Raw genomic sequence first — 15,163 nt, forward strand, 5'->3', positions numbered from 1 at the left:
TGTGGGTGGGAAGGAGAGAAGCAGAGAAGAGGCATGGCCATTAGGACAATACTTAGGCTGTGAGGCTGGAAGGGATAGCTTGGGTTCTCCTGTTTGATGTCAGGCATGCTCTAAGGCAGAGCTCGCACTTTAGATCCTGCATCGCACCCAATTGGCACTGATATAGCCAGAGTCCATCTGTTAGGAAGACCCGACAATCTTGTATGGGATGGTTGCATAGGGTTTTAGATTTCCCTCCCCTCTGCTACCTGGCTAGACTTTATCCCTCCTGGATGAAGAGACCCAGCTTGTTCCAGGAGGTGGCTGAGCAGCAGGGAGATGCAGGATACTAGCCTGACGGTGACAACACCCAGTCTGCATCTTATTGCAGCTTTGCAGGAAGAATTGTATTTATTAATTCCACGGGAAAAAAAAATTGGCATCTTTTTTTGCTTGTAAATAGGACATTTGGGAAGCTTTGGAATGGGCCTGGCTTCAATTGGAAACATCCCGTCACAGCTGAGTTGCAAAATTCAGCTTTGCAAAATCAAAGTAAAACCCACTCTTTATTTCTGGTGTTTCTGGAGGTGGCTGGGAGGGGCTGCTTTCTGCTATGCTTCCGCCTTTCAAAATTCCTGCGATCTTACCTAGCCCTGGTAAGTGCCGTGAAGTGCTGAGCACCTGCTGCTCCCATTCCTGAGCACCCGTCAGGATGGAGTGCTTTGAAGCTGCGACAGCCTTTCTGGAGGACCCAGCCCTTGCCTGCTGGGCTGTAGTAGGCTGGAAGCACTAATTAGAGTCTGTTCCGGTGTTGGGAACGTGCCTGCGATTCACAAAAAGGCCCATGCATCAGTCCCAGCTGCATTCCCCAGCCACAGCCCCATGGCAGAGCTATGAATGAACCATCCTTCCCAGCTCAGTGCAAGTTTTCTGTGCTAAGGTGAAGAGCCAGCTGCTGGGCTGGCCCCAATGCTGATTTTAATGACTAGTTTGAGCTCAGGTGCTCCAAAGCTCAAGGCAATATGTATGTTTAATGACTGGCTAGGAGGACTTGTGCCTCAATATCATAATCATCTGGTGCTTGTTATGTACGTGCTACACCCGCTGCTGTGCTAGCTGAGCTCTGTGCAGGAGTTGATCTAACCCACTGTGCTGTCCCGGAGGAGGATAGGGGTAGTGCTGTCATTACCATGGTACAGAGGGGAAACTGAGGCACAGAGCAAGTTGCCCGTGGTCACACTGAGAGCCTGGGGCAGAGCAAAGAATTGAACCCAGCCCTCCCGAGTCCAAGGCCACCCAGCTATTGATCTGTTCCCATTCTAGTGCTAATGCACTTTGGGCTACAGGTCTCAATAGAAACCTAATTCATACCAAGGGATTTAGCCTCTAGAGTAGCTGTGCCAAGGCACCCAACACCCGGCTGTGACTGTGCTCTGATGGGCCCCAACACGGAATGACTTCCAGAATCGGTGACTTCTCCGTGGACATTTTGCTGTTCAGCCCTTGCATCAAACGTGAGGTTGCATGGCCATGGGGGCTCAGCACATCTTAGATATGTAGGAAGGACGAACCTCAAGTGTCCATCCCCAAATCAAATATGGTACTGAGTTGATAGGCACTGCACACCCATGTGTCATGTCCCCTATACAGGCAACGGAGATTGTCCTTTAGCTCAAGCTGCAAAGATGGGTGCTGTTGGCACAGTGTGATCAGCAGGTATCCTGGTTTTCTCTGATTTAAAAAAATCCCCAATTTTCAGTTAAAAAAGTAACCCCAAATCCACATTTTCCGTGATTAAAATGAAATGCCACTCTGTGTGTGTGTGTATTTTAATATATAAATGGTGTTTCATTTAAATCATGGAAAAATGTGGATTTGGGGTTACTTTTTTTTAACCAAAAATGGAGGATTTTTTTTTTTTTTTAATGGAGAAATCCAGGATCCCTGGTGAGCAAAGTGCTTACTGGACACTTGAACTCCAAGCCTCTGTAGCACACGGTGTATGCAATGCGGTGTGTCTACGGTAGATGGCAAGAGGCTGTTGCAAGCACTGGGAGCAGGCAGAGTTGGAAAACAGCTTCATGGTGGGAAGGTAGAGTGGCTGTAAAGGTGAGGGGAGTGTGGTGGAGAGTGAGGTGGAGTGTAACCAGACAGATCACAACATTTGGAGAGAGCAGTTAATGATGTCCCGCTTCTCTTTACAAACCTCAAGCAACCATTAAACTTTGGGTCAAGGTTTGCTCGGTGGGAGTTGATGGCACTGGGTGGGATTGCTTTTTGTTTTTGTTTTTCATGACTGGAAATGGGAGCTCCCCAAATGTTAAGTGTGGTTGCATTGCTCTCTCTCTTCAAAAGCGTCGTCTCATGGTTGGTGTGGTCCTTAGAGCTTTCACTGCTGGAATCGGGTCGTTACCTGAGAACCTTGGCTTTCATTTCAAGGATAGTTCCTGGCCCTTGTGGTCATCGAGGAAAGCATGAAAAAGCAGTTCCCTGAATGATTGAACACCTGGAAGCAAATCTAAAGAATCCCAGCCACATTATTTTCCAAAATTTCGTCCTTTTTAAAGCCAGTTTCATAATTGTTAAGGGGGCCTGCCTCTTGATTCTGTGCTGATGCCTTCATGCATGAAGAGGGAGCAATTTGGTGAAATGGCTTTTATTTTAAATAATGGAAAATGGCTAAAAGGAAGAATAAAAATAAGGTTTCCGTGAGAGAGCGCATCCTATGTGCATCATCCTGTAACTGGGGGCAGCAGCTCTGGGAATAGAAATGGCTGTTTTTGGTCCACTGAGATGGGGGGACATTTTAAAACTTCTGTACACATGGTGGTTGCAGTTCCAGAGTTAAATGTGCCCAGTAGTGTCTTGGTAGCGCTCCACCAGGCTCAACTCAACACATGAAGACCTCCAACATGCTGCTAAGAATTCAAAGTAGCAGAGTCCAGCTGCCATTTCATGCCCTGAGTTTTATCATTAGAGTTGCCATGTGGAGTATTTTGGGCCCAGTTCTGCCTCCAAGATGTGCTTTTGGCTCCCCATGCTACCATCGAGAGGTGCAAACGTGGTTTGAATTTGACCCCCTGACTGCATTACAGGTTCTCCCACCAGCTGTGCGGTGTCTGTGCAGCGAGTTGACTGGAGCCAGACCTGTACAAGGGGCTCTTCCTCCAACACCATGCATGTGAGCCTTCGGGGCCACTGAAATATGGTTGTGAAGAAGCTCCAGATGCAAATGTTAGCTGTAAACATGACTGATCCATTCCTCACGGTCCAGCTGTGCTGCAGCCTGCAGCCCCGCAGAACTCCTTGCGCTCCCAAAATGCTCTTGCCTTTTTGGGCTCCAGCTGCTTGCTCCACCATCAGTGGTGGAGGGCGTAGGACACAGCCAAGCTGTTGCAGGTCTCTCCAGCAGACGGCAGTGGAGCCCAAACATGCTCTGGGCTTCTCCCAGGATTGAGGTGCTTGTGATAAGCCTCCGCCCTGCCAAGGTGGCAGCTGACAGGTGTGAGCTCGGTGCCCCAGCAGACGCATGGGGCAGGTATGCATGGAATCTGCTGAATAGGTTCTTACTTGACAGCGTGACATCTCTGTGCTGACAAGGCACGTAGATTGCTTGCAAACCTGGCAGGGGACAAACCTCCAGAGAAGCCAAGCGGAGCTGCAGCCACCTCTGCCATGGGTGGACAGCCTGCTCCAAGGGGGGTTCTGCCTCCCTGGGTCTCCAGCTAGACTACACCTCCCCCCGCCCACCAGTTCCATTCCCCTTGCACGCACGAGGGGACAGAGGGGAAGATTCAGCCCCCGGCGAGGAAATGGCTGCATGGTTCTCAGTGATTCCAGCTGCACGCAAACAAACGATGCCCCAGTGCTGGGCTTCCGGGGCCAGAGACGCTTCCTTCTCTTGGACCGAGTACAGGGCCCCGTTCTGCCAAGGAGCACAAAGCAGGCAGGAGAGCGGGGCCAGCGGCTGGGGCTGGCTCTAGCCATAGGCATCTCTTGCTGCACCCACTGCTCTCCACCGCTTTCTTCTCTCTGTTGGGCAGCGGGTTCTGGGCAGTACCTACAACAAGCATGCATGATTGCTAGTGTGCCCGGGGCCATTTCTCACTGGCATACCTGTGCCCAGCAGAGACCTAAGAAAAGGAGTAAGACCAGCCCAGCTGCATCCTGGAAGATACTGTAAGGAGCTTTTCCTCTAAGTTATTCTCTCATCTTCTGGGTTTGTTCTGACAGACCCCCTGGATTCGCATTTCCTAGTTTGTCCAGTACAAGCAGGTAAACAGGAGTTGGTCCAGCCCTTCCCTTTAAACGAATGGAGGAGAAAGCCCATTTGTGATTGCCTGCAGCATCCTCTGGAGAAGCTGGTGCTGGTCACTCAGGGATTGACCAAGTGTGGATAGGCCCTCAGTCTGATCTGGAGTGGCAGTTTCATTCCTTTCTTCCTAGACTAATGATCCCAGACAATGCACTGTGAAATCTCCCTTCTGTGGGGCCAGGACTGTACATGCTGTCTTTGAATGAACAGGGAAATGCAGAAGCCCAGTACCACACATGATCCCAGAAGCAGCTTGTGTCAATGCGTCCTAAGTGACCTCCTCCCTCATGCATACTGTTTTCAGGCCCTTTGGGCCCGGTACAACCCCGCTGAACTCCAGTGAGTGACTGCGACCAATGCAAGGAAAGAGTTTGCACCTTAGTCTGAATTCAGTTACGTTTGCAAATGGAGGAGTCAGAGGCTTAGTGGGACTGAGTGGACTTGGGTTCAAATCCCAGCTGTGCTACTGATTTGTTGGCTAACACTGGGCAAATCATTTCTTCTCTATGACTTGATTTCCCCATATGTAAATGGGCATAATCATGCTGACCTTTCAAGAGTGCTGCAGGATCTCAGGATGGAAATGAGCCAGATGATGATGGTCTTTTCATGCCCGTCAGCCAGCGAGCTATGGCATGCTGTTCTGTGGGGTTCCCGACAAGGAGCGTGCTGTGTTGGACATGTGATTGTCAGTCAGGCCTGTGCGTTCGCTGTCCCGTCCTCTGCAAGTTGCTGGACACAGAAGAGCCAGCAGAATCCTCCATCTCGGTGCAGATGGTCGCCAAGGAGGTTCTGTCTGGAGAAGACACACTCCCTTCCAGTGAGAACTGGGACAGGATATTAGTGGGGCATTGGGTAGGTGGGGCCCTCTGGGAGGCTCCCTTCCAAGAGCAAGGTGAAGGATAGGAGTGGATTCCCGCGCACGGGGGCGAGAGCCTGCCATGCAGGTGAGTCAGATGTTTGGCAGTTTCCCGGGAGGAGAGGCAGAGGCTGCTTTCGGCTTGCAAGTCTAGGGCAGGTGACAATTAACAAGGAATGTTCCTGAAAGGTGACTTTGTCACTGTAGGAAGGGGAAGTGCAGGATTAGAGCCCAGGAAAGAGAGCAAAGGCGTAGGATTAGCTCAGATCAGGCACAGACCTGGTGGGGATAGCCAACAAAGCCCCGCAGTGTGCAGAGGCCGGGTTGCAATTGGCACTGGTGGCTCCATCATTGATCAGCGGGTGCCTGGGGGGACGTGTAATTGAGTTACAAAGAGGCCTGCTGTGACAGCAGAGGGAAGGCAAGTGGCCAGGATGCCAGTAGGCACCGGGTAATTTGCTTCCACTCCAGCAGTCTCTGGGACCGGAGCGCCATGGGCAGCTTGATCCCAGCCCCAGCTCTGGCTCTCAGGTGCTGCAGCTATAAAAATAGCGCCCAGTAGAGACCGTGACCCCGGAAATAGAGTCACTACCTGCACTGGGACTACAATTGCACCATGGGCTGCACTGCATGGAGGGGTTTGAGCGAGCCCCTGATCTGGAGTTTAAGACCTGAGGTCATGTCTTTCCTAGCCAGGCCTTTCAAATCTGCCAGTACTACGCAGACAGTGACGATCTCAGGGCATTTTATAAAAGAAGGGGGGTTGCCTGTGCCTGTCTATAGCCAAAATGTGTTTTCTCCACTGTTCTGCTGCATGTTAGCTGCCTGCTCCCTTCCTCGCCAGGCATGGCCACATGTCAGTAGCAATACACCGTGAAGTGTTTGGGGATGAAAGGTGAGGGAACAGTGAGAAGCCCTAGCACAACACATGAAATGCCACCCGGATGCATGCGAATGAGGAGGCTAAATGTACATGCTGAGGGCATGGCGATGACAACGAGTGCAAGCCTCCAGTGTGCTGAGATTTCATGAGACCCTTCGTGTCTGAGCTTATTTATACTTTGCTTAGGTTTGTGTTTTCCACTGTTTCATAGCTGTTGTCTTTTTATTAAGGGAAACCCTATTTTTATTAAATCCATCCCCAAAACAGGCCCCTGAGCCAGATGCTGGGTAGGTGAATCATTCAGGTGTTTGTTCAAGACCAGTTTAGGACTGGTTCATTGTTAGGATGCTGGGACTATGGAGGGCTTTTGGTGGAAGATTGTAAGGTTTAGACAGAGTTCATCCTCTCTGCTGCAGCCTTGATAGTGGTTACTGAAAGGCTGCTGGGTGTGTGTGCGTGCGGGGGTGCGTGTGAGAATTTGTTCGAGACATCTCCTACGCTTTTAAGGACATAAAACATTGCAGCTCTGAGGTCACAACTGTCTGGTGACAGCCTTAGTGTGAATATTTCATGGGAGTTCTTGCTGTGTTCACTAGATCCCGCTTCAGGGATTTCGGCTGGTTTTGGAAACATGTCGCCTTCCAACAAACTGCTGTCTAATGCTTAAAGCCAGGGCTGGCTACCAAGACTCCTGGGTTCTCTGAGCCTTCTCTGTCTCCATCACTGCAAGATTTGAAGTACAGGTTATGCAAGCGCTAGGACGAGATGGCTTGGGCAGCAGTGAACTAGATGTGACCCCCTGAGGTCCCGCTAGCCCTGCTTTTCTGTGATTCTGCTCTCAAAAAAGACTTGGATAAAAGGAAAACCATTGGCCTGACCCAGAACAGTTGTTCCTGGCCCCTGCAGAGGGTCTGTTGAGAGTCACCATGTACATCTCAAACTCGGGGAAGCAGCATGGTGCATTGCACAGGGTATCAGAGTGGGAGTGAAAAGACCTGCCTTCCTTCCGCAGCTCTGCTGCTGCCTGACCGTGTGACTGAGACAGCAGCTTCCCCTCTTTAGGCCTCCATCTCTCCAACTGAGGTAGGGACTCTTCTCCATCTCTGGGAAGCGCTTGGAGATCCATGGATGGAAGCAGGTCAGGTGCTGCTACTGGACTGATGTCCAAGCAGAGAGAATTGGGGAGGGCCTGGGAGTCCCAACCCCCTCCCCACCTCCAAGGAAACTGGGGTTGCTTCTGTGTTAAAGCTCTTCTGCTCTTGCCTTCTCCCTCCTCACCTTGCCCCCCGCAGCCCTGCCTCTCTCCTGGAGCGCCTTCCACATTGGAGGAGGAGCAGAGACACAGGCTGGTTCTCACCTGGGAGCCACCCGGGCCTGCTTTGTGCAATCGCAGGATTGGATTCCAGTCGCAGAGGGGCTCGTTAGCTGCCTCTGATCTGCCAGAGCCAGATGTGCTCAGGGCGTTTGCCTTGGCAAAGGGGCCGCTGAATGGGAAGAGAGAGGGCTGGGGGATGAGAGGGGAGGGAAGAAGAGAAGCCAGGATATTTCAGCAATGCACACATCAGCGGCGGCTGCGAAGGTCAGAGCCTGGGCACCGTGCTGGGGGCTGGGGATGAATGCGGGAGGCTGGGCTTTCAGCCTGATGGGATCGAGGCTTCTGGACTACACCTAGGGAAGAGCAAATACTGCGTACTTGCTCTCTCTCAGTGACTCTGTTTGCAGGGTGGTAGTGGGGTTGCCTGCCTGCCTGCCTGCTGTGACTTGTGGGGGCACTGGGGTTTGGATCAGGCAGCTGCTTATACTTCTGGGCTGGGCATAACCTTGTTGGTGGGACCCATGGCTGCTGGGCCAGGCTGGCGCCAGGTGCACTAGTAAAGGGGTTGGTTTCCCAGGTCTCCTCTCCACTTCATTCATCCCCTTCTCTCCCCACCCCCACCGAGGCTGCCTGGCGCAGCATTGTGCACCCACCCCCTCTCTCTCACACATGCACTGAGTTGCACATGACACGCCGGGCTTGGCACATGCGTGCACAAACCCACGTGTGCAATTGTTTTCACACACACAGTGCATTGGTCTCTGCCTTGGCAGAGCTGTGCTTCCTAGTGACAGGGCTTGCTTGCTTTGAGGTTAATCATTCAAAATCTTCCCAAGGCAGGGCACAAGCCCAGCTTGCTCCCCTTCCCCCACAGAGCCAGAACATGCTAGGACAGACACCCAGCGGAAGCCCCTGCCCCATCCCAAAATGTGGGTGCTGGTGGGGGGGTGTTCAGTGGGGTGGGAACCTTGTCTCCACCCAGCTATACCTCCCACAGTTACCAAAACCTTTCAGGCATCCACTGGCATCCTCCTTCTTTAAAGCACAAATACCTTAGTGATCCCTCCTCCCTGAACACGCAGCTGTAAGGAGGGATGGGAGGAAGCCAAGGGACTCCATATGTGATCTTAGGTGACTCAGCCCTTCTCCACTGCAGTGTCTTCTTTTTGGGGCTAATACGTGACCCCAGGTGAGAGCAGTTTGGGGGCTGTGAGGTCCTGGGCAGAAAGGCACAGCAGTCAGATTAGGGTTCTCGCCCCCCATACTTTGTGTCTAGATGAAAACCGCTTTTGTTGATAGACCGGATGGGCAGCGGTGCCCTTCCCTCCCGGATCCCGTGGCCAGCGCCGTGGACATGTCTCTTTAAAGCTTCTGGCCTTTCAGCTCCTCGTCCTCCTTGGTCTGCTGAGTTCCTTCCAAGTCCAAAGCTGCTTCTTTCTGGCTCCATGCCCTCCTTTCTGCTTTTTCTGGAAGGAGGAGGAGTGGGGGCGTGCGATGGGGGGAGCAGCATGGAGTGTTTTGCTTGTGGAACAGAGGCTTCATTTACAGTGACCGCTGGCAACCAGCAAGGTCCAGTGGCCTGGCACGTGGTCAAACTGGGTTCTGGTCCCAGCTGCTGCCTTCAGGCCAGTCGCTTCTCCCTTGGGTTTATCTGTGAAGGGGTGATCATGACACTTCTCCTTTGATGCAAAGCGAGATGTCGGGTGCAAAAAGGCTGGAGATGTATTGCCGCTGTACTGAGAAGCCCAAGTGTCCTTGCTCAGGCTAAGATGTCTGTGGCCATCAGCTGGGAGTGCTGTTTCCGTAAGCACCAACTCTCCAGCGAGAGGGAAATGCAGGAGCTGGTGCTAGCTCTGCTGTTGGGCTTTGAAGAGATGGAGCCAAATCCTGTGGCTGGATTTTAACTGGGGTCAGCTAATGTTACAGCCATTAATAACCTGCAGGCTGAGAGCTACAGGCACTTGGTGATCGAAGAGCTCTGTCTCTTCTCTGAGTACTATGAGTTGATAACAATGGGGGTAAGGAGGTCTCTGGCTGCGGGGCTAAGCCAGCAGTCGGCAGGGTGGAGGGAATGTCTTTCCTGCCCCCACACAGCATTGCTCAATAGTCAAGCAGATGCTGGGAAGGAGCCTGCCTTCCGGCAGGACAGAGAGCCAAAATGACTGTCACAAAGAATCAGACGAGATGGGTCAAGCTGGTGGTGCTGGAGCAGGAACGGGAAGCAACCTCGTGGTGGAGACCCTGTCCTGAGACTCGAGAGAGTTGGCTCTGGGCTCCTACGTGACCTCCCTGCATGGTGGTGGACAGGTTGCGGCCATCCTTGCGTGTGCCACTGGTCTGGGCCTTCAAAGCCCTTCGTCTGTGATATGCCCTCCGTGAGATACCTCTGCGTTGCATCTGTGCCGTGCCCAGAGCAGAGGAGCCCTGAGCCCAGCGACTGCTCTGGAGGTGCAGAGGAAAGGGTGAGCGGGGTTTGGCTCCATGGGACATGGAGGGCTCAAGTCTCCCTTCAGCCAGGCTTTGCCCTGCAGTTTTTACTGGCCCCCACTGCATGAGAGAGGAGACAGGCATTAAATCTTTCGGCGTCACCAAGGCAGACAGTGCCTGGCTGGGAGAAGGTCTCCACCCTCCGTTGCTCCATCTCAGGGGGCCTCTCGTGCGGACAGCTTCCCCCCGTGGGCTGGCATGGGCTGGCTCTGTCCAGAGCGCTCGGGTAACCTTCCCCGCCCTTCCGGCTGTGTTTACATCCAGCCCTTCTTTGTCCTCTCGCCTTTCCAGCGGTGGGGTTTGCGACTAGGCTCCGGGCCAGAGGCTGCGCTGACACATGAAAGCGGGATGTGCGGGGTGCTGCTCTGCTTCCAGCTGGAGGGGCGTGTGGGTCCAGGGATGACAGGAGCCGTGTTCGGGTCCGTGGCTGGGAGTGGGATAACAGAATCCAGCTGCTGCGTCGCCTGCCAGAATCGCCTTTGGTTGCTTGGAGTCCTTCCACGCTCATCCAGGGAGGGATGGAAAGCCCCGGCCCAGCCAGGCAGCGCATGCACCCTTCGCCCACGCAGCTGTGCTGTACCCTGCTGTCTGGATCAATGCTCCTCCAGTCCTGGCTCCACCCTGCCACCTTCCAGCCCTGCCAGGGCTGCCCTGCAGCCTCCTTAAATCCAGTCCCTGTGCATTCCCAGTCTGAACAGCCAGTCCTTTCTGATCTTTGTTCCCACCTGGCCTGCTTTGCTGATGCACTGTAGCCCCACTCTGACCTCGCTACCCCAGTCTTAGGACCCCCTCAACAGCTCTGCTGATGCCCCTCCGTCCTGGCCCTCAGCCCCCGTCGCTGGAGTGTCGGGCCTTTCCCAGGCAGCCGTCTGGAAAAAATAGTGCCAAAGCACAGTAGTGACAGTTGCGGTGCAGCCGGCCCTCCAGCAGAGATGAAGAGGATACCACCGGTGCCCCGATGCTGGGTGTGGAGAGGCACCGGGAGCTCTGTGGCATGGCACTAGGGTGGCTGGACTTGCTGCGGGGGAGAGCCGCGAGGCGTGCAGCTCTGGGAGGCTCTGATGAGGCTGCACAGCACCAAATAGGAAACTTGAGTCATATTCCGGGTTTTGCTGAGCTCCAGGGACTGAGTTCTCTGAAGAACAGCCCAGGTCGGCCTTCGCTGGCAAGGAGCAGAGCAGATATTGCTAGTGCCTGCTCTGTGTCGGAGGAGACTTCTCTTTAGGTGTTTTCAGCCCATGTTGCTGAGGGGTGAATTTGCCCCTTGTGCTGTCCGTGATGGCCTTGGAGGTCCAGGGGGGCTGGCATTGCACTATGCTGGAGGGAGCAGGGAGACTGGAGGCGCCGTCTTTTTCCAATTAGATGCTTAGCAGTGATGCAGCTAATATGGAGCTGCCATCATTATGCTTCAGGGTAAACACATCTTTGAGGAGTGTGAGGGGATTACTACAGTATTCCCCATTCCAGGCAGGCAGCCCTGGTGGAGGAAGAGGCCGAAGCTGTAAGGTTTGCGCTACAGCCCAGAAGAGGTCATTTTGCTTTTATAACTAAACCTTTAATTGCAGGGATGCTCACAGGGTCCCCTCCGGAAGGGTGCACGTGGCACCAGGAAAGAGCTAGCTCCATCCAGGCCTGGTGAAGGGCTCCTACCAGGCCCAGAGGCTGGGCTGGTGCTGCTTCTTTAAGGCCAGGCTGGGTCTGCACAGGGCACTGCAGCCAGCCCGGAACTGTTGACCGGGTGGCGGAGCCAAGACGTGCGTGAGATAAGGTCCTGGCATGGATCTGGGCGTCGCTTTGCTTGGCTCCTTTGTCCACTCGGATCAGGCTTGCCAGCAGGAGCGGAGAGTGGGGCCACGGGGGGAGGGCAGAGGCAGAGCAGAGCAGGACGAGGGGGTGGAGGCCAGGTGGGGAGAGGCTGCAGGACGGAGCCCCCAGGGAAACCTGGCAGCAGCAGAGGAGGGTGCCCCATGCTTGGAAGTCCAGCCCTTTGTGCCCACTGCAGGTACCCTGCGGGGCAGGGAAGGATGTGCACCGGGGTTCTGCCGGTGAGCAAATGCCCCGTGAAACCCTCCGGCTTCTTCCCTGGGAATCAGGCTACAGAGGCACCTGTTTTTGCTCCTGTTGGTGACCCTCCCAACATACCCCAAGGCCCCCCTGCTGGTCCAGGGGGAGCAAACCTTACCACTTAAGCTCACCAGATACCTGGCAATTGCTGCCCTGGCTTCTGTTCCCATCCCTGGAGGGGACCCCAGTGCAGGGGGTTGGGGATTAGCTTTCTCTCCCTGGGAGGCCATGGCATTACTCAGGTAGGCTGGAGGAGAGCCCACAGTCACCTCAGCGCTGTGGCTGGTTGGGACGGAGCCAGCATCAGGCTGTGGTTGGGAGCAAAGACAAGGTGGGGTGGCCTTTAAAGGAACACGAGCTGCAGCAAGCCCTGCGCAAGATGCCTGCCAGGGCAGCCCTGCAGTGCTCTGGCTTGGAAGGGGTTAAGGCCTCTGGCAGCGTAGGTGGCTGTTAATGATTGATAACAATGACAATCTCCCTGGGCTATGAAGGAAAACATATTCCAGCGTGGTGAAAGCCACTAGGGCCTGGCTCAGGGTCCGGCAAGGGGCTGCAGCACCGGGGAGCGTATGGGGTCTGCAGGGGGGTCAGGACACAACCTCACTGGGTGACAAGCGTGTGCAGCTCAGCCCATCTCCCATTGTCTGCGGCGGGGACAGCGTCACTGCTCTGAGTGGGGGCAGCCGACGCTCTCCTGGTGCAGAGCCCAGGAGTGGGGCTCTGGCCTGCATCTCTCCCCTCCTGCTTCACTGGGGGCAGGAAGGGCAGTTGATACAGCCCAACAGGGCTCAGCGACATTAACCCACGCTGTGAATCTAGAGAGGGGAGCAGCCGCAGCTAGGCAGAGCGATGCTAGGTTCTGCCTAGACCTGCCGGCCGCATCTGGGTGTTTGCTCCTGGGATGCTGGGGCCTGAGCTCTGCGCTGGATACTGTGAAGCCTGCACTGAGGAGCAGCCTCCCGTCCAGGAGCAGCCGCTTGCAAGCATCCCTCTGGTTCCCAGCACGGTTCCCTCCCAGCTCCGGTGAAGGCTCTGCCTTGGCTGGTGAGTGCTTTTTCTCTTTTTACTGGCTCCTCGGGTGAGCACAGGAGACAGGCTTCTCCGCTCACTGGAAGCTGCTAATGGTGGGGCAGAGGAAGAGGTCCAATCCCCAGGAATGGTGCCAGCACGCCAGATGTGCTGCTGGGTGTCTGGGGCCAACAGGAAGGTGTTTCTTTGGCAGGATCCCCTCCTTCGGGGGGTCTCTGTGCAGAGACTATCCCAAGGGTTTTGAAACAACCAAGCCCATTAGCAGGACCTGTGCTGAAGCCTGGTGCAGCCTCATGCAGAGGGTGAATTTTGCTCTCACAGCTGGGGCACTGACAAAGCTGCTGCCTTGCTCTGAAGTGACGGCAGATTCTTGTCCCCAGTGGGGTCACGGGTTCCAGGCTCCTGTGTGAGGACTGATGGAGGAAGGTACCAGCACTGGGGCACATCCAGAGAGTGAGTCTTATCCTGACTTTGCTCTAGACTTTAACAGCAGTGGTGAGCATCAAATACTGTAGTTCTCTCTCTGCAGCTCGTAGATGCTCTTTGTCTTGATCTTTGACAGTGCTAGGTTTCTTCATCAGCCTGAGGACCCTAAGGGGTCCCTTGCCAATGGGGCTGTGCTGAACTGATTTCTCTGATGCCTGCAATCCAGGAGCTGCTCAGAGCAGCCTGAACTTTTACAGACCAACCTCTGCTGCCCAAAGTGGGGCTGAATGCTGAATTATCTGAGATTCCCTGGTGATTCCCCTGGGTCAAAAAAAGGTGTTCAGGGAGCTTGTAGGGACACATGCAAGGCCAGGAGAGTCTGTTGAAGTGGGAGCAAAGGCTAGAGACCCTGGTTTGTTGTATAGCGAGCCCATGGCATGGGAGGAGATTCCACCACCTTTCCTGCCTTCTGCTCCTGTTTTGGAGAGGGCCCTGTGTAGCATGGACTAAAGCTGCCTGGAGTCCCTGAGACAGGTCTGTGCTGTGCTTCTGGTACAGGTTTGAATGGGGTGTCCTTGCAGCTGATGGAATTATTTTTAATGGTGCAGAGACCCCCTTGGTCATGCGATGGGCCACATCCTTTTCCCCTCTGATGAGCCCAGCTGTTGGATGGTGGGGCAGCTGCAGTGGGGACTGTGCCCCAGTCTGAGAAGAACTGGGGGCCTAAGGGGGTGCAGAGGTCCCTGGAGAGGGGCAGAGCCATTGAGTTCAGCCTGGGAGCATCTTCTGCATGCAGCATGAGGCAGGCAGTGCAAGAGGGGGCTGTGCCCAGGGACTGCATGTCCGCTTGCCAGTGTGCAGAGTGATGTGGGTTGCAACTACTTCACCCAGCCCCTATCAGCAGCCTCTGGGGCTGAGATCCTGTGGTCTGTGCCACCAGCAGTGATGCTCTTTGCTCTCAGGATCATGTCCAGTTCTCTGGGAGAGCTGCCTATGGCTATCATGCTTGGATTGCCTGGGGTGGCATTGCAGTGGGTCTCTTCTTCTTCCCCTCTAGGGATACCACAGGGACGGTGTGCCTGCTGGGTTCCAGCCTGCTTCTCCCAACAAGTCCCTTCACTTGACCCGGGAGCTGAGAGGTCAGAGCTGTTTGCACTGGACAATTGAAAGTGGAAGGGAAATGGGGCTTTTTGCACTTAGGTGGTTTCTGTCCTCGTGGCAAGCAAAAGGACCTGGATAACCACAGAGCTGAGCAGACCACTAGGAAGCTGGTTCCTGTTGCAGGGAGCTGTGGGCTTCTTTGCCCACAAACACAGACTCCCAAGCCACAGCCATGCCAGACCTGTCATGATGCCTACAGGCTGCACCAGTCATACGTTCCCTGCTCCAGCTGCTTGTTGCTGCCCAGTAAGACCCAGCTGAATGGGAGCTGCTCTGTGGTCCCTACCAGGGAGGGAAGGTGGTAACCTCAGTCCACTGTGATCTCTCACACCTGAGATCCTTAGCGAAAGCCAGCTAGGGGATTCTCTCTGCCTCCCACATGGCAACAGCCTTCCCAAGCTGCAGTGGAGCCAGGGCTGCCAGGGAGATGCAGCATGAGTGCCCAGTGCTCCCGGCTGGCTCCTTCCTGCCCGCTGCAGAGCTGGGAAGCAGTGAGACCTGCTCCTCTCGCTGTCTGTGCTGTGCCAGGAATGCTCTGTTCCCTGGACAGGTCTGTGCTCCTCAGCTAATGCAGAGGCAGCCTGGGCTACCTGCTGCTGGTGAGGAGGTGACTCCCCAGAGTGGACACTGCCCTGCTGGCATCCC

General features: G+C 54.7%; 2 protein-coding genes across 2 annotated transcripts in view; one reads left to right on the forward strand and one right to left on the reverse strand.

The window, feature by feature from the left end:
* Nucleotides 1-2,697: 2,697 nt before the first annotated feature.
* LOC112550458 lies at nt 2,698-4,405 on the reverse strand. The gene has a single exon (XM_025205442.1). It carries the CDS (start codon nt 4,078-4,080, stop codon nt 2,953-2,955), a length of 1,128 nt encoding a protein of 375 aa, XP_025061227.1. The 5' UTR covers nt 4,081-4,405; the 3' UTR covers nt 2,698-2,952.
* Nucleotides 4,406-12,842: 8,437 nt separating this feature from the next.
* PLEKHA6 (pleckstrin homology domain containing A6) overlaps nt 12,843-15,163 on the forward strand; it is a 60,548-nt gene continuing 58,227 nt past the window's right edge. Inside the window, exons 1-2 of the mRNA XM_025205436.1 lie at nt 12,843-12,946; nt 14,415-14,496. The gene's annotated coding sequence lies outside the window, so the exon portion shown is untranslated. The remainder of the gene's footprint in view (nt 12,947-14,414; nt 14,497-15,163) is intronic.

Source organism: Alligator sinensis, unplaced genomic scaffold (genome assembly GCF_000455745.1).
Source record: "Alligator sinensis unplaced genomic scaffold, ASM45574v1 scaffold1322_1, whole genome shotgun sequence".
Lineage (NCBI taxonomy): Eukaryota > Metazoa > Chordata > Crocodylia > Alligatoridae > Alligator > Alligator sinensis.

What these genes read in the sequence shown, in the direction of transcription:
- LOC112550458 (XM_025205442.1), bottom strand. Translation starts at nt 4,080, where the DNA reads ATGGCCCCGGGCACACTAGCAATCATGCATGCTTGTTGTAGGTACTGC.